This window comes from Hemitrygon akajei, chromosome 14, assembly GCF_048418815.1.
Source record: "Hemitrygon akajei chromosome 14, sHemAka1.3, whole genome shotgun sequence".
Lineage (NCBI taxonomy): Eukaryota > Metazoa > Chordata > Chondrichthyes > Myliobatiformes > Dasyatidae > Hemitrygon > Hemitrygon akajei.
In genome coordinates, this window is record NC_133137.1 from 83,082,277 (window position 1) to 83,108,892 (window position 26,616).

General features: G+C 43.4%; 1 protein-coding gene across 2 annotated transcripts in view; it reads right to left on the reverse strand.

Annotated features, from left to right (window-relative positions):
- Positions 1-26,616, reverse strand: part of LOC140738741 (uncharacterized) — a 113,388-nt gene that overhangs the window by 27,268 nt on the left and 59,504 nt on the right. For both annotated transcript variants that reach the window (XM_073066482.1, XM_073066483.1), the window contains exons 15-19: positions 24,559-25,657; positions 22,586-23,051; positions 20,612-20,714; positions 18,526-18,672; positions 15,099-17,101 (exon numbers count right to left, since the gene is read on the reverse strand). In XM_073066482.1, the coding sequence (XP_072922583.1) occupies positions 15,099-17,101; positions 18,526-18,672; positions 20,612-20,714; positions 22,586-23,051; positions 24,559-25,657 (3,818 nt within the window). The remainder of the gene's footprint in view (positions 1-15,098; positions 17,102-18,525; positions 18,673-20,611; positions 20,715-22,585; positions 23,052-24,558; positions 25,658-26,616) is intronic.

Genomic DNA, 26,616 nt, shown 5'->3' on the forward strand with positions numbered 1-26,616 from the left:
TCCAGTTACGACTGGAACAGATGAAGCTTGATATATTTAAATTAGAGGCTGAAGTAAAAGAAAGACAGAGGCAGGTTGATGCCAGAGAAGCAGAGTGAAGAAGCAGAAAGACAGAGGCGGTTGGAAATGGATAAGTTAAGGCTCAAGAGAGAAGTTGCTGGCTCTAAGGAACTGGTCATACCGTTTATTGCCAGCCAGGAAGTTAAACTGGTCCCTCCATTTGATGAGACCGAGGTTGATAAATACTTCCAGCATTTTGAGAAGGTTACTCAGAGTCTAAAGTGGCCAAAAGAAAGTTGGTCTCTCTTGATACAGAGTGTAATTAAGGGTAAGGCTCAACAAGCTTACCCCACCTTATCAATTGGAGATGCAGTTGAGACAGTGAAACGGACTGTATTTAAAGCCTATGAATTGGTTCCAGAGGTAAAGGTTTAGAAATTTGAGGAATCTGTGAACCAGACTTATGTGGAATTTGCTTATGAGAAGTTTGTATGTTTTGACCGCTGGTGCACATCTAAAAATGTGAATGATGATTTTAACAGCTTGAAAGAGTTGGTTTTAATTGAAGAATTTCAGAAGTGCATCCCTAATAACATAAAGGCATATTTAGATGAAAAGGATGCTGCCACTTTGCAGGAGTCTGCAAACTCCTTTAGCAGACTCCTTAGCAGAGTTAGCAGACTCTTAGCAGAGTTTGCTTTAACCTACAAGGTTAAGTTTACCCTGAGTAAAAGCTTCCAAAAGAGTAGCATGGCAAATCAGGGTAAACCAGAAATTAAATCTGGGACTATTGACAAAGGTTGAAGCCCCATATGCCACCTAGGCACTAAGGGTTGGGAGAGGGAGAGGGAGAGGGAGGGGGGGAGAGAGAGAGAGAGAGAGGGGGAGAGGGAGGGGGGAAGAGAGAGAGAGAGAGAGAGAGAGAGAGAGAGAGAGAGAGAGGGAGGGAGGGAGGGAGGGAGGGAGGGAGGGGGAGATATATATATTATAGTAGAACAGAACCAACACCCTGAGATTGAAGCTTTAAAAGGGAAAGCTCTCTCAGGTGATGAAATTGAGAAAGTGCCAGTTGGGTATTATATCAAAGATGGAGTGTTAATGAGGAAGTGGAGACCACCTGAGATACCTGCAAGTTGTTCACCAGGTTGTAGTTCCTGAAGTCTATAGGACGGAGATTTTAACTTTGGTCCATCATATGCCCCTAGGTGGCCATCTAGGTGTAAATAAAACTGTGAACAAGATTTTGAAATAATTTTTCTGGCTTAATCTGAGGAAAGATGTTGTGAGTTTTGTCGAACCTGTCACACTTATGAAGTTGTGGGTAAACCTAATCAAGTCACACCAGTGGCCCTACTGTAGCCTATTCCTGCATTTGGTGAACCCTTTCCCAAAGTTATTGTGGATTGTGTTGGCCCATTGCCAAAGACTAAAGCTGGCCATCAGTATTTGCTAACTATCATGTACATAGCATCCAGATTTCCTGAAGCAATACCTCTCAGAAACATCAAAGCTAAAACTGTGTCAAAGGCTGTATTGAAGTTTTTTATTTTATTTGGCTTGCCTAAAGAAATCCAGTTTGATCAAGGAAGTAATTTTACATCTGGAGTATTTCAGCAGGTAGTTTATGAACTGGGAACCAAGCAAATTAACGTCATCTGCGTACCATCCAGAATCACAAGGGGCTCTAGAAAGATTCCATTCTACCCTTTAAACAACCATTAAGACATTCTGTGTTGAAAATGAGAAGGATTGGGATGAAGGAGTTCATTTGCTTTTATTTGCAGTAAGAGAATCAGTACAAGAATCACTGGGCTTTAGTCCATTTGAACTTGTATTTGGTCATAGGGTTCGAGGACCTCTGACCCTTTTAAAAGAACAGTGGATTAATGAGGACATGCATATCAATTGTTAGATTATGTTTTGAAATTCAAGGAGAGATTACACAAAGCCTGTAGCCTAGCAAGAAAAAACTTAAACGTTTCTCAGGACAAAATGAAGTGTTGGTATCACAAACAGGCTCATGTGAGGAAACGCCAGGTGGGAGATATGGTGCTGGTGTTATTTCCAATATTGACAAAGTCACTTCAAGCGAAATTCCATGGACCGTATGAAATAGTGTCTCAAGTTAATGATGTAAGTTTTGTAGTCAAAACACCTGATCGACGAAAGTCAACACAGGTGGTACATGTAAATATGTTGAAACCATATTTTGAAGAGCAGGCACCACCTGTGAGTGTTGTTGTCAAAACAAATGAGTCTGGCAACCCTGGGAATGAATTGACTCATCCGAGGTTTATTCTAACTCAAACATTGTCCCAGTTAGACTAACGAACTCCACTATTCTAGAAAACATTGATAACAAGTTGGCTCATTTGCAACCACAACAACAACAACTGAAGGAATTAATTTTGAAGTTTAAAGATTTCCCGATGTTCCAAGGAGAACCACAGTCACATCACATGATGTAGATGTTGGTCATGCTAAGCCCATAAAACAACACCCATATCGCATGAACATAGAAAAATGTAAACTGGCTGAACAAGAAGATGAGTATATGTTAGAAAATGGTATTATTAGGCCTTCAACTTCAGATTGGAGCTCACCTTGTGTTATGGTACCTAAATCAGATGGTAGTATTAGGGCAAACACGAGAAAATCTGCAGATGCTGGCAATTCAAACAACAACACACACAAAATGCTGGTAGAACACAGCAGGCTAGGCAGCATTTATAAGGAGAAGCGATGTCGACGTTTCGGGCCGAGACCCTTTGTCAGGACTAACCGAAAGATAGTAAGAGATTTGAAAGTAGAGGGGGGAGGGGAAATGAGAAATGATAGGAGTAGACCAGAAGGGGTGGGATGAAGCTAAGAGCTGGAAAGGTGATTGGCGAAAGTGACACAGAGCTGGAGAAGGGAAAGGATCATGGGACGGGAGGCCTCAGGAGAAAGAGGGGGGGGAGCACCAGAGGGAGATGGAGAACAGGCAAAAAACTAAATATGTCAGGGATGGGGTAAGAAGGGGAGGAGGGGCATTAACGGAAGTTAGAGAAGTCAATGTTCATGCCATCAGGTTGGAGGCTACCCAGCTGGTATATAAGGTGTTGTTCCTCCAACCTGAGTTTGGATTCATTTTGACAATAGAGAAGGCCATGGATAGACATATCAGAATGGGAATGGGACATGGAATTAAAATGTGTGGCCACTGGGAGATCCTGCTTTTTCTGGCGGACCGAGCGTAGGTGTTCCACAAAACGGTCTCCCAGTCTGCGTCGGGTCTCGCCAATATATAAAAGGCCACACTGGGAGCACCGGACACAGTATACCACACCAGCCGACTCACAGGTGAAGTGTCGCCTCACCTGGTAGTATTAGGTTTTGCAATGACTATAGAAAGGTGAATGCTGTAACAAAAACAGATGCTTGTCCCATCCCTAGGGTGGATGATTGTATAGACATGGTTAAAGAAAATGGTTAATCAGACTCCAATTCAACAACAAAATCTGATTTTGAAAGAATATGATCCTATGATAACACATATAAAAGGCAAGGACAATATAATTGCCGATTGCCTTTCCAGATGTTGTTTGCCATGTATTTTTAATAGTGGAGTCCTCCATTGCTACCTCTCCAGCATAATTTTCCAGTGGTCCAATATCCATTCTCATCTCTCTTTTACTCTTTATATATCTGAAATAACTTCTGGCTTTGCCAGCAGCAACAAATCAAAGAAAACTAGTAATTACTAATCACACTTTTTCTGGTCAATGATCACTGCAATCAATAGCCTGCAACTTACCTTTCAGAGTTGAGCTTTTGAAATGTCTGTACAACCAGGCAGTACTGCGGTGTGAACTGAAATCTTGAAGGAGAAGGACGTTTTGGTATAGTGTGTAGAGGCTGAATTGAGGTGACTAGGCCCAGACACAAAAGCAAGGAATGAGTCAGTGTTAGGCCATTGCCGAAAGGGACTTGGTGGCGAATCAATGGGGCAGAACCAAGGTGAGGGGTGTGCAGGCAAGGCACAGTCAAGATGGAGCCCGGGCCCGAGAGCAAGAAAAGACCCAAGGTTTGATAAGTTTAAGTGCCCGGCCGAATTGGAAAAATCGGGGGGGGGGGGGGGGGGGGTGCGTGTGCGCACACGCACGCACATGTTAAAAATTCTTGTTCATTTAAATAATTACAGGTTATATGTAAAAATATATTAATTGCATATGTCATCATGTTACCATGTAATATGTGCATGCCTCTCTTAAAGTAAAGGGGAAGTATACACCCACATTTCAGAATCCCCATGTCTTCCTTTAAATTAATGTAATGTTCTGAAGTTACAAAACATAACCTCAGCGATGAGGCATTATAAAAAGGACCCAAGATGGCTACCGAGCTGTTAAAGCAGAATGAGACGGTTGAACTAAAAGTAAGCAGCTTAGTGCAGCCAGACACATGGAGAGACAGTCTTCAGAAGGGAAGACATGATAAAGTTTTTTTTTAAAGTCAGAAAACAGAAGGATTCAGGGCTCATAATGAATGAGTAGATTGGCGAGTTTGATTACACAATGAGTACCGTAGATTCCGGATTATAAGCCGCTACTTTTTTCCCACATTTTGAACAGCTTTGAACTCTGCGGCCTATAATCCAGAGCGGCTAATACATGGTTTTTTTTCATGCTGCCTCGTAAACATTTTGCCTCGTAACAGTAGACCAATAAAATTGATGAGTAGTTCACAGAGGTCCAATGAAATTGTACGATAAATCAAGCGCACTTTCACAATTAAATTATTGTAAATCAGTCATTTGTACTCACCCTCATCAACATGGAAAATACTCGAAGAAAAGCAAGACCCGAGCGCGTCAGACCCGATTAGACCCGATCGCATTGCGCAAGCGCGTCAGACCCGATTAGACCCGATCGCAATGCGCAAGCGCGTCAGACCCGATTAGACCCGATCGCATTGCGCAAGCGCGTCAGACCCGATTAGACCCGATCGCATTGCGCAAGCGCGTCAGACCCGATTAGACCCGATCGCAATGCGCAAGCACGTCAGACCCGATTAGACCCGATCGCATTGTGCAAGCGCGTCAGACCCGATTAGACCCGATCGCAATGCGCAAGCGCGTCAGACCCGATTAGACCCGATCGCATTGCGCAAGCGCATCAGACCCGATTAGACCCGAGCGAAAACGCTGCTTTTAAGTTAAAGTCGATCAATAACTTTTCCTGGTAGGCTGCAGTATATATATTTTTACCAGTCGCTAGGAGATATTGGAATGTTGTTCGTGCTGTTCAGTAAAAAAGTATATGCAACGTAATTTGTGTTACCGATACGTATGTATATTTAAAAGTAGCGGTGCGGCCTAAAATCCGGTGCGGCCTTTACAATTAAAAAATTGATTTTATTTCTAAAATTAGAGCCTGCGGCTTTTAATCAGGTGCGCTCTGTAGTCCGGAATCTACGGTAATTGGCTCGTGTATACAGAACTACTGAAACAGTATTTTGAAGCAAATGAAATAGCGGCCAAAAAACAAATACCAATTTTGTTGAGTTCATTAGATTTAAAGGCATAGAGATCGCTTCAAAGTTTGATTGCTCCAACCAAACCAATCAGAAATGAGCTTTGCTATAGCTGTCAAAGTGATGCAGCAACACTTAAAACCAAAATCATTGTTGATTGCAGAATGCTTTAGGTTTCATCAGCGGAATCAAATAGAAGGGGTGTCCATTTCAGTGTACATGACTGAATTGAAGAGAATGTCTGAGCATTGTCAGGTAGCTAATGGCCTTAATGAGAGATCGTTTAGTTTGTGGAATCTTACAGGAAAGCATTCAAAAACAACTCTTGAAAAACAATTGAAGCACAGCTTACATTCAAATGAGCAGTGAAAATCACTATTTCAATAGAAACCACAGACAGAGACACATCTGAATTGCATCATGAATGAAAATGAACGTGAACAAAATTGCATTGTCTAAACAGAAACCGGTCTGACCCAACAAATTGTGTTACCGTTGTGGCAGGGGTTCACATACATCAAAAAAATATAGATTTAAAGGTGAAACTTGCAGAAATTGCAACAAAGTAGGACACATACAAAGAACATGTCAGGCAGACAAAAATAAATGATCCGCACAGGGAAGAGCAAATGCTAAAATGTCAATTTGTAGTTTCTAAAAGAGCACTAATCTGCTTGCTGTTGATGAAAAGTCTGATAATGATGAGAATGATACAGGATTATGTAGCTTTGAAATTTTACAATTTGAAAACTAACAGGAGACAAGCAATATGCCTACGCCAGAAGTGAACGACAAATTAATTCAAATGGAACTGGAGACTGGTTCGGCTGTTTCAGCCATTTTTGAATGGCATTTCAAAAATACTAAACTGAAGTAAATGGTGACTTCAGACACAGTACTGACACCAGATTTATGATCCACATTGTCCAGTGGAACTTGCCTATAATGCAGCACTTATGACGTAGGTGCAATTATACTGTATCACGTTGTGAGTGATGGAAGTGAACGCCCATAGCCTTTGCATCACATTCCCTTACTCACTGCAGAGAAAAACTGACAGAGACCTTGATCTCTGGTTTGGGGTGTAAAATGTTTTCACCAGAATGGGAGAGTTTACACCTGTTGCTGATCAACAAAGAAGGGTGTTCCACTAACAGCAACAGCACATGCAGAGAAGGTCTCTGTTTCGTGGAGGACACAATTATAAGATTGATTGCAAGAGGGCAACTAATCATGGAAATGCTGATGGATTGCCCAGTCTACCCTTGAAAAGGGAAGTACCAGAAAATCTGACTAAAGACGACACTCCTCTTGACGTATTCTCCCTAATGCAAATTGAAAGTTGCCCTATTACATCAGAGATGATCCAAAGGAAAAACTATAAGACCTCACTCTGTCTCAGGTCTACATGGCCACCCAAAATGACTGGAACATGCAACAGGAATCCCACTTCCCCCATTTTCACCAGCACCAGGATGAACTTGCCCTTGAAGTGATTACCTTGTGTGGGGGTTGAGAGTTGTTGTACTAGCCAAACTGAGGGCCAAAGTGTTGGAGGAATTATATGCCAGTTATCTAGGCATGGGTAAAATGAAAATGTTGGCTCGAGCTTTGTCTGGTCACCTGGGATAGATCAACAAATTGCACAACTTGCCATGCACTGTTCGGGATGCCATCATGTCTAGAAGATATCAAGAGCAGCGCCTCTCCATTCCTGGGGATGGCCTGCATTTTCTTGGCAGACGATTCATGTAGATTTTGCTGGACCATTCATGGGCACAAATTTCTTGGTAGTAGTGGATGCAGCTACAAAGTAGCCAGAAGTGTTCTCAATTGCCTCCACTCAACAATTGTACACTGTTGAGAAGCCTTTTTGCTAGGACTGGTGTTCCAGAACAGTTAATCAGTTTCAGTCAGTCATTCCTGAAAATGAATGGAATAAGATGTATTACATCTGCACTGTACCACCCAGCTACAGATGGCTTGGCAGAAAGATTTGTCCAGGGTTTGAAGAATGCACTGTGAGCAATGTCAGTGGAACACACTACACTGACACTGAATCAGAAGCTTGCCAGACTCCTCGCATATTGAAATGCAATGCACTCCATGACGAACAACTCACCAGCTATGCTGTTCCTGGGTCATCCCTTGCATTCACACTTGGATCTCCTCAAACCCAATCTCGGATTGAGTACGAAGGACAAACAGTTCTGGTGAGGGACTACGGAGGGGATCAAAAGTGAGTACTCAGAAAGATTAACAACAGAACTGGACCATTCTCTTACTCGGTGGAGATTGAGTTGGACATCATCTGGGGTTGACACATTGATCAGTTGAGGAGAGCAGAGCTAATCGATAAGAGCAGGAAGTTGGCTACCATTACCAGAGATATCTCCTGCAGTCTCAGAGTCAACTCCTACAAACATCACGAAGGAGACCCCAGAACCTGAAACTGCTTCACAGTCACAAGTCTCACTTGCCAAGCAGAGTCATCTCCCTTGTCAGGAAACAAGGTCTGGTACAGGCTGAATCGAGGAGGCAAGGCCCGGGCCCGAGGGCAAAGAACTCTATCTACACAGGTTAATTAAGTATTTTTGTTTGTTTAAATAATCAAGTGTGGATTAAATGTAAAATTGTTAATTGCACATGTTATCACGCTACCACATGATTCGTGCGTGCCTCGCTTAACGATAAGACGAGCTCTACACCCACATTTCCGACTCCCTGCATCTTCCTTTTAATTAGTTTAATGTTTTGAAGTTACAAAACAACACGAGTGACCCGAGGCTTGGACAATTTAAGCACCAAGCAAGATTGAAAAGGTCAGGGTGTCGGGGCCAGAGGCGAGAGATGCAGTGGTTCAGCTCCCAGCTCCAGGAGGTTTCCTTGTTTCTGTGCTGAACTGCGGCTATGGCCTACAACTAACGGGCTCCTGAAACAACTGTGGACCCACTTCCGTGAACTTCAGTTCAGAATACTATTTGCTACATATATTGTTTGCAGGATTTGTTTGTTTTATTTTCTGCCCATTGGGCATTTGATGGTCTTTTTTAATGGGTTTTATTGGTTCTTTGTATTGTGGCTGTCTTTAAGGAGACAAATCTCAAGGCTGTATATAGTATACATGCTTTGATAATAAGTGTACTTGGAACTTTAAACTTAAATACTGATACAGTAGACTATAGCTTCTCCCTCTCTAACAGCAGAGTGAATTCTATCATATTATAATCACTGGCTCCTAAGGATTCCTTTACCTTAAGCTCCCTAATCAAATATGATCATTACATAACAATCAATCCAGAATTGCCTTTCCCCTAGTGGACTCAACCACAAGCTGATCTAAAAAGCCATCTCGTAGGCATTCTACAAATTCCCTGCCTTGAAATCCAGCACCAACGTGATTTTCTCCATCTACATGCATATTGAAATCCCCCATGACTATTGTAAGATTGCCCTTATTACATGCCTTTTCTATTTCCTGTTGAAATTTGTAGCCCACATCCTGGCTATAATTTGGAGGCCTGTATATAATTCCCATCAGGGTCTTTCTAACCTTGCAGTTTAACTCTACCCTACAAGGATTCTGCATCTTCCGATTCTATGTCACCTCTTTCTAAGGATTTGATTTCATTTTTTTTAAACCAACAGAGCCCCCTCCCCATTCCCCTTGCCTGCATTACTGTCCTTTCAATACAAGGTGTGTTGAGCTCCCAACAATGATCTTCTTTCAGCTATAACTCAATGATGCCGCAACGTCATACCTGCCAATCTTTAACTGTAATCATCTATTTTATTCTGTATACAGTGCGCATGCAAATATAACACCTTCAGTCTCGTATTCATTCGCCTTTTTGATTTTACTCCCAGGCTACACTTCAACCTGACTGTTCTTTCAGAAAGTCTCACTACACACTGCACCATCTGCTCAATCCTCAGCTCTAATACTCCATTTCCTATCCCCCCGACAACTTAGTTTAAACCCACCGCCACAGCTCCAGCAAACCTGCCTGCAAGGATATTGGTCACCCTCGGGTTCAGGTGTAACCTGTCCTTTTCATACGGGTTATACCTCCCCCAGAAGGAATCTGAATGATCCAGAAACCTGAAACCCTGCCTTCTGCACCATTTCCTCAGCCACACGTTCATCTATTGTCCTATTCCTGCCATGGTACTGGGAGTAATCCAGGGGTTACTACCTTGGAGGTGCTGCTCTTCAGTCTCTTCCCCAACTCTCTATACTCACTGCACAGTACGGAGAGAATAGGTTGTGTGGGATAGTAAATCAGCCATGATGGAATGGTAAAGCAGAGTCAATGGACTGAATTACCGAATCGTGCTTTACGGTCTTATGGCTTTCCTGGATGACCGTGTTCCCTGTGGTCACAGACTAGAGACTGGTATTTAACCTCCTTTGCTGTCTGGTTGAAGACAGGGGCCAGCATCCAAGCTGGGCAGACATGTCTTTCACTGGCACCAGGTGCAGCTACCAGCACAATGGTCTTGCAAGGCCTTTTGAATGGCCTTCCTCACCCCAGCTTCCCCTCAAGATTCCATTCCTGAGGCAAATAGGTGCACCCATAAGAACTTAAGAAATAGGAGCAGCAGTAGGCCATCCAGCCCATCGAACCTGTCCCGCCATTCAATAAGATCATGGCTGATCTGTCGGTAAACTCAGCACCTTCTACCTGCCTTTTCCCCATAACCCTTAATTCCCTTACTATGTAAATACCTATCTAACTGTATCTTAAATATATTTAATGAGGAAGCCTCAACTGCTTCCCTGGGCAGAGAGTTCCACAGATTCACCACTCTCTGGGAAAAAGAGTTTCTCCTCACCTCCGTCCTAAATCTCCTCCCCTGAATCTTGAGGCAATGTCCCCTAGTTCTAGTCTCACCTATGGAACAACTTTCCGACTTCTATCTTATCTATCCCTTTCAAATTTTTTATGTTTCTATAAGATCTTCTCTCATTCTTCTGAACTCCAGAGAGTATAGTCCCAGGCGACTCAATCTCTCCTCATAGGTTAACCCCTTCATCCCTGGAATCAACCTGGTGAACCTCCTCCGCACTGCCTCCAAAGCCAGTATATCCTTCCTCAAGTATGGAGACCAGAAATGCACACAGTACTCCAGGTGCGGCCTCACCAGTACCCTGTATAGTTGCAGCATGACCTCCCTGCTCTTGAATTCAATCCCTTTAGCAATGGCCAACATTCCGTTTGCCCTCTTAATAACCTGTTGTACCTGCAAGCCCTTCATGAACAAGCACTCCTAAGTCCCTCTGCACAACAACATGCTGCAATCTTTCACCATTTAAATAATCATCTGCTCTTCTATCATTCCTTCCAAAGTGGATGATCTCACATTTACCAACGTTGTATTCCATCTGCTAGATCTTGGCCCACACACTTAACCTATCTATATCCCTCTGCAGACTCTCCACATCCTCTGTACAATTTGCTTTTCCACTCAGTTAGTGTCATCAGCAAATTTTGCTACACAGTCCCCTCTTCCAAATCATCAATGTAAATGGTAAACAGCTGCGGGCCCAGCACCAACCCCTGCGGCACCCCACTCACCACTGACTGCCAACCAGAGAAACACCCATTTATACCAACTCTCTGCCTTCTATTGGTTAACCAATCCACTATCCATGCCAATACACTTCCTCTGACTCCATGTATCCATATCTTATTTATAAGTCTTGTGTGCGGCACTTTATCGAACGCCTTCTGGAAATCCAAGTACATGACATCTACCTATTCCCCTCTATCCACTGCACTCATTATAACCTCAAAGAACTCCAGTAAGTTTGTGAAACAGGACCTGCCCTTTCTGATTCCATGCTGGGTCTGTCTAATGGAAACCACTCCTTTCTAAATGGTTTGCTATTTTTTCCTTAATGACAGCTTCAACCATTTTCCCAACTACAGATGTTAAGCTAACTGGCCTCTAGTTGCCCGTCTTTTGACTAAGTCCTTTTTTAAAAAGTGATGTGACATCTACTGTCTTCCAATCCACCCAGACCTGCCTAGAGTCTATTCACCCGAATGAATTTTCAGATGAAAATAGCAACGTGAATGGTGGACAGAGAGTAAATGTGTCCAGCTTTCAGACGGAGGGGAGTACTTCTCTCATCTCCCCTCTCCCATCGGTCAGGAAGTACAATAGCCTGAAAGCATGAACCACCAGGCTCGAGGAGAGCTTCTTTCCTGCTGTTATAAGGCTACAGAATGGTTCCCTAGTACAAGAAAAAGTTTTTTTTTTTTAAATCACATATACATCAAAACAATGAAACATACAGGCAAATGCACCATTTGCATTGACACCCAACACAGTGCTGGGGCAACCTGCAAGTGTCACCATGCTTCCAGTGCAAACATAGCATGTCCTCAACTTACCAACCCTTCGGAACATCTGTGTTGGGAGGAAACCCACGTAGCCACGGCAAGAATGTACAAACTCCTTACAGATAGCAGTGGTAATAAAACCAGAAAACTGAGGGCAAGGGTGAAAGGTAAAAAGTTTAAGAGGAACATGAGGGGAAATTTCTTCACTCAGAGGGCCATGAGAGTGTGGAATAAGCTGCCGGCACAAATGGTGCATATGAACTCAATTTCAACGTTTAAGAGAAGTCTGGATAGGTACATGGATAGTAGGGGTATGAAGAGCTATGGTCCTGGTGCAGGTTGATAGAAATAGGCAGTTCAAATAACTTGGCCCAGACTAGATGGGCCAAAGGACCTGTTTCTGTGCCGTACTTCTCTAATCAATTGTGATATTTAAGAGAAGTTTGGATAGATATGTGGATGAGAGCGGTATGGAGTGCTATGCCCAGGCACAAGTAGATAAGACTAGGCAGAAGAACAGGCTGGCATATACTAGATAGGCCAAATGGCCTATTTCTGTGCTGTAGTGCTCTATGACTGTAAGTGAGCAAGATGGTGATTACCCTTTACTCCTGTGTCAGATGCTTCTGACAGCAGGGCCAAGAGACATGCTCATCAGGTCCAGCTGTATTAATGAATACAGCAGGAGATGACCAGCTCTGATATATACAGAGAGAAAGCAGGTTGCCTAAAAGCTGAGGACACAAAGACTGGATTGGGAAAGCTGTATCGTGCCCAAATGGAAGATGAACTGTTGCTCCTCAGGATGGAGTTAAATCTGACACAATTGTGCAGGATGCTACAAAGAGGTAGGTCAGCGTGGGAACGAAGTGGAGAATTAAAGTGACAGGCAATAAGATACGATCTGGAAGTGCACCTAAGGTTAAGATTTCTTATTATATTGAAGCTCGTCTCCTCTAGTGCTGTGAGTGCAATCCAAAGCACCAATGCTTGAAACAAGGTTACAGGAACAGGGATAACTGCATACAATTCAGGTTTTTATAGTTAGTGCAGTTATGCCTGCATTTAAAATCCAAGCCAGTCAGTGTAATTACACTCCTACTGGTGATGACACAGCAGCATCTCTTGTGGCAAAAGGAGTTCTGGCAACCTCTTAGTAAATTTTCTCTGTACTCTTTCAATCCTATTTACATCTTTCCTGTACGTGGGTGTTCAAAATTGCACACAGTACTCCAAATTAGTATCAAGTTTACACGTCCAGCTTTCATTGTAAATGTGGGTAATTTCTTACTATAATTTAGAGATCCACCACGGTAACAGGTCCTTCTGGCCCAATGAGCTCACACGGCCCCATTACACCCATGTGAGAGATTCACCACAGTAACTAGCCCAATGAGCTCACACACCCCATTACACCCATGTGAGAGATTCGTCTAGGTCCTTCTGGCCCAATGAGCTCACACGACCCCATTACACCCATGTGAGAGATTCGTCATGATAACAGGTCCTTCTGGCCCAATGAGCTCACACGACCCCATTACACCCATGTGAGAGATTCGTCATGATAACAGGTCCTTCTGGCCCAATGAGCTCACACGGCCCCATTAAACCCATGTGAGAGATTCGTCATGATAACAGGTCCTTCTGGCCCAATGAGCTCACACGGCCCCATTAAACCCATGTGAGAGATTCGTCATGATAACAGGTCCTTCTGGCCCAATGAGCTCACACACCCCATTAAACCCATGTGAGAGATTCGTCATGATAACAGGTCCTTCTGGCCCAATGAGCTCACACGACCCCATTAAACCCATGTGAGAGATTCGTCATGATAACAGGTCCTTCTGGCCCAATGAGCTCACACGGCCCCATTAAACCCATGTGAGAGATTCGTCATGATAACAGGTCCTTCTGGCCCAATGAGCTCACACACCCCATTAAACCCATGTGAGAGATTCGTCATGATAACAGGTCCTTCTGGCCCAATGAGCTCACACGGCCCCATTAAACCCATGTGAGAGATTCGTCATGATAACAGGTCCTTCTGGCCCAATGAGCTCACACGGCCCCATTAAACCCATGTGAGAGATTCGTCATGATAACAGGTCCTTCTGGCCCAATGAGCTCACACGGCCCCATTACACCCATGTGAGAGATTCATCATGATAACAGGTCCTTCTGGCCCAATGAGCTCACACGACCCCATTACACCCATGTGAGAGATTCGTCATGATAACAGGTCCTTCTGGCCCAATGAGCTCACACGACCCCATTACACCCATGTGAGAGATTCGCTATGGTAACTGGCCCTTCCAGCCCAACAAGCAACCAATTATACCCATGTGAGCAATTAAGCTACTAACCCAGTCTTTGGAATTCAAGTGGAAACTGGAGCACCTGGAGGAAACCTGCACAGTCATGGGGAGATTGTACAAACTCCTTTTCGACGGGAGTGGAATTGAAGCTGGTACTGTAATAACTGTAACACTTACCCAACAGGCTGGTATATGTCTAGGGGAAAAGGAGATCCAGCCACATACCAACCCCACCTCCCGTACACACAGGTGCTGTGAGAATCAAGTTTATGCCGCGCGTACACACAAAATATCAAACTCACACCAAATACCGTTATGGAATACACTTTAAAGATTTTACTAAAACTAAAAGAGTACTATGCAATACAGTATATATGAAGGAAAAGAAATAAAGTTAAAAAGCGCCAACTTATCAAAGTTCAGTCAGTTTAGTGCACATCGTTGGAGCTCAACCATCGAACCAATCGACCCCTCGTCACTTTCCTCCGACCTCCACGTCCTCGCACCTGGGACCACCCCCGGTGGTCAACCGAGCAGTGCAGCGCACGTCCACCTTCCTCGGCGTCTCCTTCCCGCCTCCCCTGAAAAGACCGTGAAACCCCCAAGCTCCCAGCCTCACAAGACAAAATAACATTCCCCATTGGTTAAAAAATGAATACAATCTCCATATCAGCAAGTCCAAAGCTAAACAACTGCGAGAGAAAACACTTATCAGACATAAAAGCATTCCTACTCTAGCAAACCAAAGAAGCCATTTTTATTAACATACATAGTACATTGTACATAACGTTACGCTACTGTATTACCCAAGTACTATCTAAACCAAGCATTGAACCGTGGACCAAGTTACCAGGCAGTTGGTGTAGATTTGAGACTGGTTTATCTACACTATATAAAATAAAATTAGAAGTATAATTACCTTAACTTCCTTAAAGAACGGATCAGAATTTGTCTCGCAAACATAAAATTTGCAGCTGGCTTTCCACGATTCCTTTACTACTTCGTTCAGGCTCTGGTGAAAGCTATTGCTGACACTGGTTAGAAAGGAATCACATTGTTTCCTCGTCTCTCCTCGAAGTTCTTTACATTTCTTGCGCATTACACAGGCCTGCTCATCCACAAAGAAAAATTCTTTCTCTGCAGTTGGACACTGCTTCTTTGGCATTTTGTTCATTTGCTTATTACTATAGCAACTGACGCCATGAGATTCACTTCCTGGTCTTTTCCTATACATTCTGTAGCTTTCAGGTTTGTGACGCTGTTGTAGTTTATACCTCCAATTCCTCAGACAATGGTCTCTATCAGCCAGTTCTGGCATTTGAGTTTTATTACATGAGCATCTCGTGCTACGTTGGCCAGTTACTTGATGAGGTATTGTCACAGTAAATGGGGTTTTCTTCTCACTGGACCCTCTTTGGACATTGTTCCTCCCCAGAGCTGTTCTACGGCCATGCCTCATGGAGAAGATGCTTGTACACGGTGCAGTGTGAGACCTGGTTAGTAACTGTTTAACCTTCTGAGAGAAGTGGATAAATTCCAGATCTATAATGTCTTGAATTGGACTACTCCAGCCACTTGTGCCAGACTCTGTTAAAAGCCGAGGTGGGCTGGCATGGAAGTTTTTCCTTTCGGAACTGTAAAACGTCCTTGTGATTCTTTCACACATGCACGACCTGGTGGGTTTTGTCTGAAACGTGATGCTGAGATTTTGGAAGACTTGGTGTCTGCCCAAAAGGTTTGGATTTTTAATGAGTACAGGTGTATGCACATCAGAGTCAGTCATCTCGTAACATTCATCATCTTTGTCAAAACTGTGAGCTAAATAATTCCTTTCTGCATGTCTCAGCTGCAGAGAACCATTGATTGCCCCCCTTTTCCCTCTAAAACTTCCGCAGTCTGAATCCGTATTAGAAGGGTAGCAGGCTCTCTTTCTGCAGCGTATTCCTTTCCTTCTCAGTGGCTGACAGCTTGCTCTGTGGCTAATCCTGGGCACATCATCCTCCAGGAAGCCTTTAGCGCTCATATCAATTTTACTATTAGCACCTACTTCACAGGAAGAATATTCTTCACAGGAACCCCATGCTTTTTGAGATGGATCACAGCTGAAATCAAATCCTTCAGATTCAGTGTCAAAGTTGTCATGGTGATTCAGTGATCCAATTTCCTCCTCCTGGTGAATATCCTGCTTTTCCAAATGCTTTTGACTGGGGATAGGTTTCATTAGGTTTCTATGGACATCACTAGAGGGCAAACATTCCATCTGGTCCAGATATTCAGAATCGGAATCACTTGAAATCGTCGCCTCTCCCACAAACTCTTTCACAATGGTTCTTTCGTGTTGTGTTTCTGTTTCACTTCTGCTCTGAACACCAGCACGATTTTCAACATGGGAGCCAGTAATTCCCTTCTCCGGTGCCGTACCTGTAACATCTACAGGACTACGGGCATCCAAGCTTCTGTTACAGTCATGACTGTTGACTTCTGAAGTTTCAGAATGAAGCTGCACATCTTTTGTAGAAGCAAAGCTTTCTGTACCAGCTTCAGTAGGGTTCAAATGTTCAAATTTATCCTGCGACATGTCTCCCTCAGCTGAAAGTGTGCCTTCAATGTTTTGCAAGTCGTCCTCGCAAATTCTCTTTTCCCCATCACTGAGATAATCAGACCCTATGTTGTTAAGGGCACTTTCCTTTGATTTGAGCTTTTGACAACCCCCTGAAGCAGGTGCACTGTTCAGCTCAATACTCTGAGAAGCAGGCTGAGCTTGGGGCTTAGTACAGTGTAGCTCTCTGATTACTGAAGACTGACGAATAATTCCCAGCTGGTCACTATCAGTAGCAGAATGCCCCTCGTTATCCACACTTCCAGTCATGTCCACAGTCAAAACTGGACAAGTCAATGTTGTCACTGAGGAACTCCAGCTCTCTGTTACAACAGAAAAAATATATATATATTAAATTGCTTACTCTGAGAAGCTTATACTACAAATGGTCTAACTCTGCTCATCATATGCTTTTTGATCTTATTATTGGTGTTTTCTTGGCGCTCATGAATGCAAACAGACCAAGTTTGTCTATTATTAACATTGCATTGGCCTATCCTTTATCGATTCCTTGCTCGATTGGAATTGTTCATAAATTCTGTATGGGAGGAGGGGGAAGAAGAAGAGTTGAGGAAGATCAGGGCAAATATGTCAAGAGGGTGAGAGGAGAGAGAGAGGTGAGAAGAAGGTGGGGAGGGGGAGTGAGTGAGGGAGAGTGGGAGTGAGAGAGGAGGTGCAGGAGTGGGGGAGGTGGGGGGGAGAATGGAGAGGGATCAGTGGGCGAGAGGGAGATGGGGAAGGGTAGGGGTGAGGGGGAGAGAGAGGGGAGAGAGGGGAGAGGGGGAGAGGGGGGAGAGGGGAGAGGGGAGAGGGGAGAGGGGGGAGAGGGGAGAGGGAAGAGAGGGGAGAGGGGAGAGGGGGAGGGGAGGGGAGGGGAGAGAGGGGAGGGGAGGGGAGAGAGAGGGGAGGAGGGGAGGGGAGGGGAGAGAGAGGGGAGGGAGAGAGAGAGAGAGGGGAGTGGGGAGAGAGCTGCATGGAAGGTTTCAGATCAGTTGTTCCCTTCAGCAATCTGCAGATCAGTTCATTGTGGATGACAAGTATTAGTTTGCTTTCTGTCCTGCTACTTCATTAACCATTTGTTTCCCTTTTTGCATTGTATGCTTTACATAATCCTAATAAAGTGATTTCTTATGGCTTGACACATACACAGTGACTCACTTATTTGTGAATAAATATGCAATTTTAAATGGAATTTAAGATTTTTGTTGACACTCTTTAACTCTATTTCATGTCTGAGCTTAGAATTCTCTAACTCCAGAATGAATTAATGAACTGCAGTACTCAACCACAATTTCCAATGAATTCTGAAAACAAAAATGCTTACAGATTTCTTGCAGGAAGGAACCTTGGCTATCTAGTGTTTGTAAGCAAGTGGATAGGAACGTGAAACTGGAATCAAAGGTGGAGTCAGGTGCAGCCACAATTTAAGGTATGGACTGCAAGAGAGGCTGCTGCTAGAAGTGAATTGACAGAAATTGTTTAGTTAACATGCAACTCAAATGAGAGCAGTCCCGTACAGGTTTCAGAGCTGGAAGAGTTAGTTCTCGATCATATTAACTGGAGTGTACATATAAGGACCTGTACTCACTCCATGGCACCAGATCTCTTGAAGCACATTCCTTTCAAATGCACCTTGCTATCAGAATCACATCAGATTCATCCTTACAAAAACCTACTGGCACACACATCTCTGGCGATCACAGTCAACACTGAGACAGCTTGAAGTTGTTTTCAGTTATCTTGTTACCTTCAGATCCATCCAGTGCGTCTTGCTGAGTAACTTCAGCTTGACTGATAGCTGGGCTTGGAGCCATCTCATCCCTTTCCAACAGATATCCCGCAGCATTATCCGGTACGCCGTGGTATTGTATCGTTTCTGCTGCATGCCTTTCTTCTGTTGGATACATGTCACAGAGTTCAGTTACATATTATTTCAAAAAGATTATTCAAAACACTTTAAAATCAAAATGCTGGCTCAGGTTGCTAAGTGAGGTGAGGTAGTTACATCTTTGCGGTGTCTGTACGAGAGAGCAGTTGTATGATAGTGAGAATTGAGAATTAGACAAGATTGCACTGAGTACTGCAGTTGGCTCAAAAGGGTCACGTGATCTACACCCCTTCCCACTTTACTCTGCTTCTGTGTTACAGGTTTCTACCTTTTCTCCTCCAAAAGATGTCAAAATGTTTTATAGCCAATTGAACATGCTTGAAGTATAGTCACAGTGTTTATATGGGAGACACAACAGCCAAGTTGTACACTGCAACCTCCAAAGGTAGCAGGGTGATAGTGATCAGTTACACTGTTTTTAATAAACTTGGCTAAAAAATGTTTTAATAAATTTGAGTGGTACAGTAGTGTAGTGGTTAATGTAACACTATTAAAGTGCCAGTGACTCAAGTTCGATTCCTGCCGCTCTCTGTAAGGAGTTTAGACATTTTCCCTGAGAAACTGTGTGAGAAACTCCAGATACTCTGGTTTCCTCTCCCATTCCAAAGACGTATGAGTTAGAGTTAATAAGTTGTAGGAATGCTGTGATGGTGCCAGGAGCACGGCAACACTTGCTGCCTGCTCCTAGCATTTACTTGGGCTGTGAAAGCCTTTGGGGGTCCTTGCTCATGAGACAAACTTGCCCTGTTACTGTACAGATACCACTTGATGTTTGACAAAACTTTGCAGTAATACTCAAAAAAGTAACTCAATAATTCAATATGGTGGAAAATAATTAATCAGCTAACTAAAAGCAGATACAAAAGGAGTTTCTTTTAACGCATATATGGCGTCCTTGCTGGTAGTTCATTGCCCTTGCACAGAATGGTTCCTTGGGCATTTTTACTGTGGGTCCAAAGTCACATACAAGACAGAATGGAAAAGGAATGCTAACTTCTTTCCCTGAAGCACATTTATTAAGTACTGATTTAACTTTCGAAAGGGAAATTGGTATTTCCACAGTCATTACTACTGGCATCTTATTGCAGAATTATTTAATTATCAGGATCTTAATTCCACAACTGCAGTGCTAAACTCATGTCTTGATAGTTCAGTTGTCTGAATTACTAATCAAGTTGCTGTACATAACTACAATGCCACCACACCCCTTTAGTGTAGAATGTTTAAATTCAAAGTAAATTTATTATCAAATTACATGATGTCACTATATACTACGCTGAGATTCATTTTCTTTCAGGCATTAGTAGAACAAAGAAATAAAATATATTTAATAAAAAACACACAAACAGACTGACAAACAACCAATGAGCAAAAGAAGACGGTAGACAGATAATACAAAGAACGTAAGTTGTAATGTCCTTGAAAGTGAGTCCATATGTTATGGAGTAAGTTCAGTGTTCAGGTGAGTGAAATTATCCATGCTGCTTCAGGAACCTGATGGTCAAAGGGTAATAACTGTTCCTGGTGGTGTGGAACCAAAGGCTCCTGACCATCCTTTCAGTTGGCAGTGCAAGAAGACAGCATGGCCTGGATGGTGGGGTTCCTTTATGTGTATCCACTGGGAAAATTGATTCTGGAGACAAGAATCCTAATGGCTGATCATAACAGGCTGTCCATTTAGGCCATTCCATTCCCGGAGCCCACCATCAGAAAATAGTATGCTACGAATTTTTTCTAAATTAGTGTTGTATTTGCAAAGGAAGGAGATGTTACTAATTAGAACTACTAATTCCACTGCTAAAAACTTTGATTATTTGCTTTAACGTGAATTTTTAATACCCACAATAAATTATTTAAAGAACGTGTATACTACTGCGACTTTTTAGGCTTATGGTCAGTGTCACGAATCCAAGCAGCAACATTCACAATGCCAGCAATCCCAAACCTGATAATGGAGTAGATCTCTGGTCCAAATTGTGCTCTTGGCTCCCATTTTCTACTCTAGCATCACTCACATCATCCAAAGGTTCCTGATTGCCAGATTCTTCCTGGAAAGAAAGCAGAGTTTAAAATATCACATAAAATAATGCTTTGCACATCAGTGCCACACCCATATTTCTGGACAAGCAGCCTGATTCTAAACCTTTAATCTAAAGGCACAGGTTCAAATCCCACAAGAGCGTCTGGGAAAATGAAGCTCAGGTAAATATATACCCCTTAAACAAAAAACAAATAAATATATTAATAAATTTGATGTTCATGCCATCAGGATAGAGGCTTCCTAGACTCAATATGAAGTGTTGCTCCTCCAAGCTGAGAGCAGTCTCATCTTGGCCTAATGAGGGAGACCAAAGGATCTGGACTGATGCTGCCAGCACCCAACAATGCCGGAGCCCCACATCTTGGCGTCAAAGGGGGCGCACTGCTCAACCCTGACAAGTACAACATGGGTGGTGTAGTATCATAGTGGTTAGCGTAACGCCTTACAGCACCAGCGACCGGGTCACAACTCCCATCCCTGTCAGTGAGGAGCCTGTGCCCACGTGGGTTGTTTCCTCCAGGTGTTCCAGTTTCCTCTCACCTCCAAAGACATACAGGTTTAGGATGGGTTTGTGAGTCGCGGGCATGCTATGTTGGCGTCGGAAGCGTGGCAACACTTGCGGGCTAACCCAGCACATCTGTGTACAGCATTTACACAAATAACGCATTTCACTGTAAGTTTTGATGTTTTGATTTACTCGTGACAAGTAAAACTAATCTTTTGATATTTTGGACCGAGACCCTTCATCAGGACTAGAAACAAAGGGGGCAGAAGCCAGAGATAATCTGTCTTTCTTTCTCTTTCTTTCATCTGTCCTCCACAGTCAAAGCACACCAAACGGTAAGATGATGTATTGCTGGATATGCGTCACCCTCCTGGCATAGCAACGCTGTGATGATGCAGCTCTTTACATTTGAGTAGGATATCAATATACATTGAACGCGACAGCAATTGGTCAATCCAATCTTCTTAATCATAGTACATTAACAGCTTGCCTGGGGAACAATCTACAGTGATAACCCTGCTGCCAGAAAACTGTGATTTTAATAACTTCAAAGGTCTGCACTCTGTGACTCTATGGCTCAAACGTCTGGGTTGAAATTTAGCAACTGACGCAGTTAAATTATAATGAGAAAGGCAGAGTTAAGTTGAGCTATTTTCCAGCTTTAATTTAATAATCTAATGCATTTGGGACTGGACTTCTGAGATAAAACATTGCTTATTATGAGGATCACTCAAGAACATGTGATATATTTTGGAATAGTTCAAATTCTTGGAAAACTGCATCATCATGATTGGGGCTGAGAGGGAAAATGGATCAGCCATGATGAAATGGCGGAGCAGACTCGATGGGTCAAATGGCCTAATTCTGTTTTTATTATCTTATGGTCTTACCAAACTAGCACTAAGCATGGGTTTACTCTAGATTATAGTGGACACCAATTCCCATTAAAATTACTGCCAAAAAGACAAAAAGTTCAATGGAAGAGCCCCACGCTTGACATTTTGGATATCACTGGTGCCCTATTAAAACCAGATGAAACAAAATACTAATTACTGCAAAACTGGAATTTCCAATTGGAGCCCTGTCTGTGTGAGTGGATGGGTGGGTAAGAGGGAGGAGGAAAGGGGCTCGTTTCGTCATTGGTGTTTTGTTGTTGTCACTGCTGCTCGTGTTGTTCTGATGAACTCTGTGGGCATGCTGTGCTGGCACCAGAACGTGTGGCGACACTTGCAGGCTGACCCCAGCTCATCCTTGGGTTGTGTTGGCTGTTTGCATGAATAACAGATTTCACTGAACGTTTCCATGTACACGCGATAAATAAATGGATCGGAAGCTGAAGCTGAAAACAAAGAAGTAACGGTGGTAATACTCACATCCTCGGCAAAGCTCTTCGCAGTCTCTACCAGATCTCCCTTGCAAGTTTGTGCTGCTGACTCTGACACAGTTTCATTGATGTCACTCTCCCTGCCCGCTTCCTCTGAGCAGGGACTGGCGCAGGGCAGTGTCTCCCCACAAACTGGTGTGCTGCAGTCACAGGAAGTGCCGAGGCTTGAATTCTTCTCGATCCTCTTAATTACAGACTCCGATGCTCCCGGCTCTTGCTGTTGTACTGAAACAACAGACTCAGAGTCATTTTCATCCGGGGCGGGGTCCTGAACCCCAACTGACTCTCCGTGCAAATCGCCTGCTCCCACTGCTTCTGGAGACTCAGTGCATTCCTGTACATGCCTTATGGAATTCTGCAGCATCATACTAGACTTGGTATAAAAAAGCCCAATCCACATATGAAGGATAAGCTTCACATCTTTCATGGTCTCTTGGATGGTGGGATCCCAAAGCCTAGAATAAAAGTCATCAGAAAGAAGTCACTTTAAGCACAAGTTCTACGTTCTACACAATCAGGCTTTATTAGCTTCAGAAACCTAACTGAAGTTCTGACCAAGAATCTTGGACCTGAAACCCTGTTTCCCCTGCCAAAGATACTTCCTGACCTCTTGAGTGTTTTTAAGCACTTCCTGCTTTTATTCAGATTTTCAGCATCTGTGCTTTTTAGAAATAGTTTTTAGCCAGGACATCTATTCTGCTATCCTTAGCTGGTCTGTGTCGTACCTCCATCAACCGGCTCTGCTTTTGCAGCCAGGTGAGTAAAAGGACACCAAACATCCTCTGCACAGTCACCTATGGTAGGCACTATAGGGTAGCAACTAGTGTAACGTTTCATGGCTTTAATTCTCATCGCTGTCCATAAGCAGTTTATACATTCTCTGCATAATTGTGTGGGTTTTCTCTGGGCGCTCCAGTTTCCTCCCACAATCCAAAGAGGAACAGGTTAGGGTTAGTAAGCTGTGGGCATGCTAGGTTGGTGCTGGAAGCAGGGTGACATTCACAGGCTGCCCCCAGCACATACTCAGGCTGCGGTCGCTGATGCAGATGAAGCATTTCACTGTATGTGTTGATGTACATTTGACAAATAAAACTAATCTAATCAACACAGCTGAGCACTGGACGTCCAACCAGAGCAGTTGGCTACCATTATATCTGCATCCACTTGCAAGGAGATATAGAGGGGCAAGTTGGATATTGGCATCAGAATGACTGAGCAGTCTCCTGCAGGGATATAGGACAAATGAACCTCTGGGGGGAGGGTCCCTGACCAACTTTCACATCCGTCAGTAGATTGAGAATTACTATATCAGACAGGAAGGCTCTGCATTGAATGGGGACTGCCACTGCACTACACATGATCTTTCCAATGTCCACTTGAAAGAGCTGAAATATATTGTCTCCTGGAAAGAAATATAACTGTGGACAGGAACATGCTCATGTCTATACACATCCTATAAATATTTCCAATATACTAATTACACACCGTTTCATGCACAAATCTGTAACATAAAATGAAAACACTTTATCAGGCATCTCCAAATCTACGAAATAACACTTAGCAAAGGAAATAAATAAAATAAATATTTGTTTATCTGGAGAGAAGGCACAGAACAGACCCTTCTGGCCTAACAAGCTGTGCCGCCCAGCGGCCCACCTATTTAACCCTGCTCTAATCACAAGATGTTTACAATGACCAAATAACTTACTAACCGGAGCAACTGTGGGAGGAAACCGGAACACCCGGAGGAAACTCATGCCCTCACGGGAAGAACGTACAGACTGTCTTACAGAGGATGCCGGAATTGAACTCTGAAATCTGATGCCCCAAGCTGTAATAGCATTATGCTAATGGCTACTTTACCATGGCGCCCCAACGTTAAAAAGAGATGTGCATAGAATCCAAATGATTAACTAACGTTATTTTTCAGCGACTTCGTTTCCAAAGCTTTAAGCAACTTACCCATGTAGGGCCCGATTCACAGATTTCTCCAGTGGGTCATTGGTGTACTTGCTGTCCCACTGGTACAGATATGGCCCATTCCATTGAAATGTCACCTTCACAGTGTTCTTTTCCTCATGTACATAACGAGACTGCTGGAAAGCTTCATCACACCTGCCCTGTATTGGATCTGTCAGCTTATTGTCAGGTATCTGAGGATGCTTTGCTATTGCATCATTTTCCTTCTGTGGATCTGGGTCAGGATCCCGAACATTGGTCCAACTGTCCTCACGCCTGAAAGGCAAAACTCTTCCAACTAATGTCCCTTCCTCATAGCTTCTCTCCTCGTCTCTGGAGGAAGCCTCAGGGTGAGTCCAGCCCTGATGCTCAAATGTGGTGGGCTGCCTCTTCTCGCCCTCCACAGTCACTGACATAGACTGATAAACTACGTCTTCCTTCTCCGACAACACTGGGTTAGTGACCGCCAGGTACACGTTCTCCCTGTCCCTTGGTGGCCGGGAGTATGAGTGGTCATCCAAGACACGTGAGCTGCACGGAGCAGTTAAAGACCCGGGAGCCTCCTCCTCATGTACCTGGGCCGGAGATTTGGGAACTTCCAATGCTTCTTGGCTGGAAAAAGCCAATGTGGCGTCTGAAGAGTATCTTAAACTCTCAGTCACAAGTGGACTTTTGGAGTGTTCTCCAGCTCCTTTCTGGTGGCCTTCTGGTCCACTCGGTTCTATGCCAGGCAAACAAGCACTGCTCTTTGCACACAGATCAACAGAACAATTTGATCGCTTGTTATTCCTAACAGAACCGGTCTTTTTGGACGTATCCTTGCCAGATGCCATATGCAATGACACAGATCGTTTCTGTTTATATTTTGGCAGCGCTGCGATGGCTGAGCTAATTGCAAGGTCAGCAAGAATATTGAGTGCGTCTGTTTCCAAAAAGTTGGTTTCAGCATCCTTCTGTGAGTTGCCATTTCCTTCATCTGAACATTTCTTTGACTGTGTTTCATTTGGGATTACAACCAGGCACAGAGGCTGCAGGGAGGCTGATGCGTTATCAGGAGACTCACCTTCTACAGAGTTCCAGGAAATCTGCTCTGTGTTCACCCCTATAACACAAAATAACATGGTTTAAAAAGTCATTCACAATTGGATGCCACCTAATTATACAGAGAGAATTCTTAAAGCAGAAGAGAGGAAAGCGGGATCAGTTCCATTGCTTGGCTGTCCAAGCAACTAAAATATCCTTCCATCAGGCCCCTAAACCAGCATGGATAACTTCACTTGTCTTAACTGAACTGATTCCGAAATACCACAAGATATAGGAACAGAACGAGGCCACTTGGCCCATCAAGTCTGCACCACCATTCTATCATTGCCAACTTATCATCCCCCCTCAACCCTTCTCGTGTCTTCTGCCCGTAACCTTCGATACTCTCACTAATCAAGGTTCTACAACCTGTGTACTCACTTTCAAGGACTCGACAACTCATTTTCTCAGTATTATTTATTTACTTATTATTATTTTTATTTGCACTGATTGTCTTCCTTTGCACATTGGTTGTATGTCAATCTGTGTGTAGTTTTTCATTGATTCTATTGTTTTTTTTTGTTCTACTATGAATTCCTGCAAGTAAATGAATCTCATGGTTTCTAGGGAATCTCAGGGCTTCTCTGGGAATCTATGGAGACATAAACTGCATGTAGTTTGATAATAACTTTGAACTTTGAAAATCTTTTTTGCACTAGGAGTGGCATAGCAGCATAGTAATGCTTTACAGCATCAGTGACTGGCACTCAATTTCTACTACTGTACGTAAGGAGTTTGTACATTTTCCCCGGGAAGTCCGGGTGCTCCAGTTTCCTCCCACATTTCAAAGGTGTATGGTTTCAGGTTAGTGAGTTGTGGGCATGCTATATTAGCACCAGAAGCATAGCGACACTTGTCAACTACCTCTGGCACATCTTCGCGCTGTCTTGGTCATTGACGCAAATAACACACTTCACTGTATGTTTTAATGTACTTGTGACAAAGAAAGCTAATCTTTATCTTTAACAACATGGCATA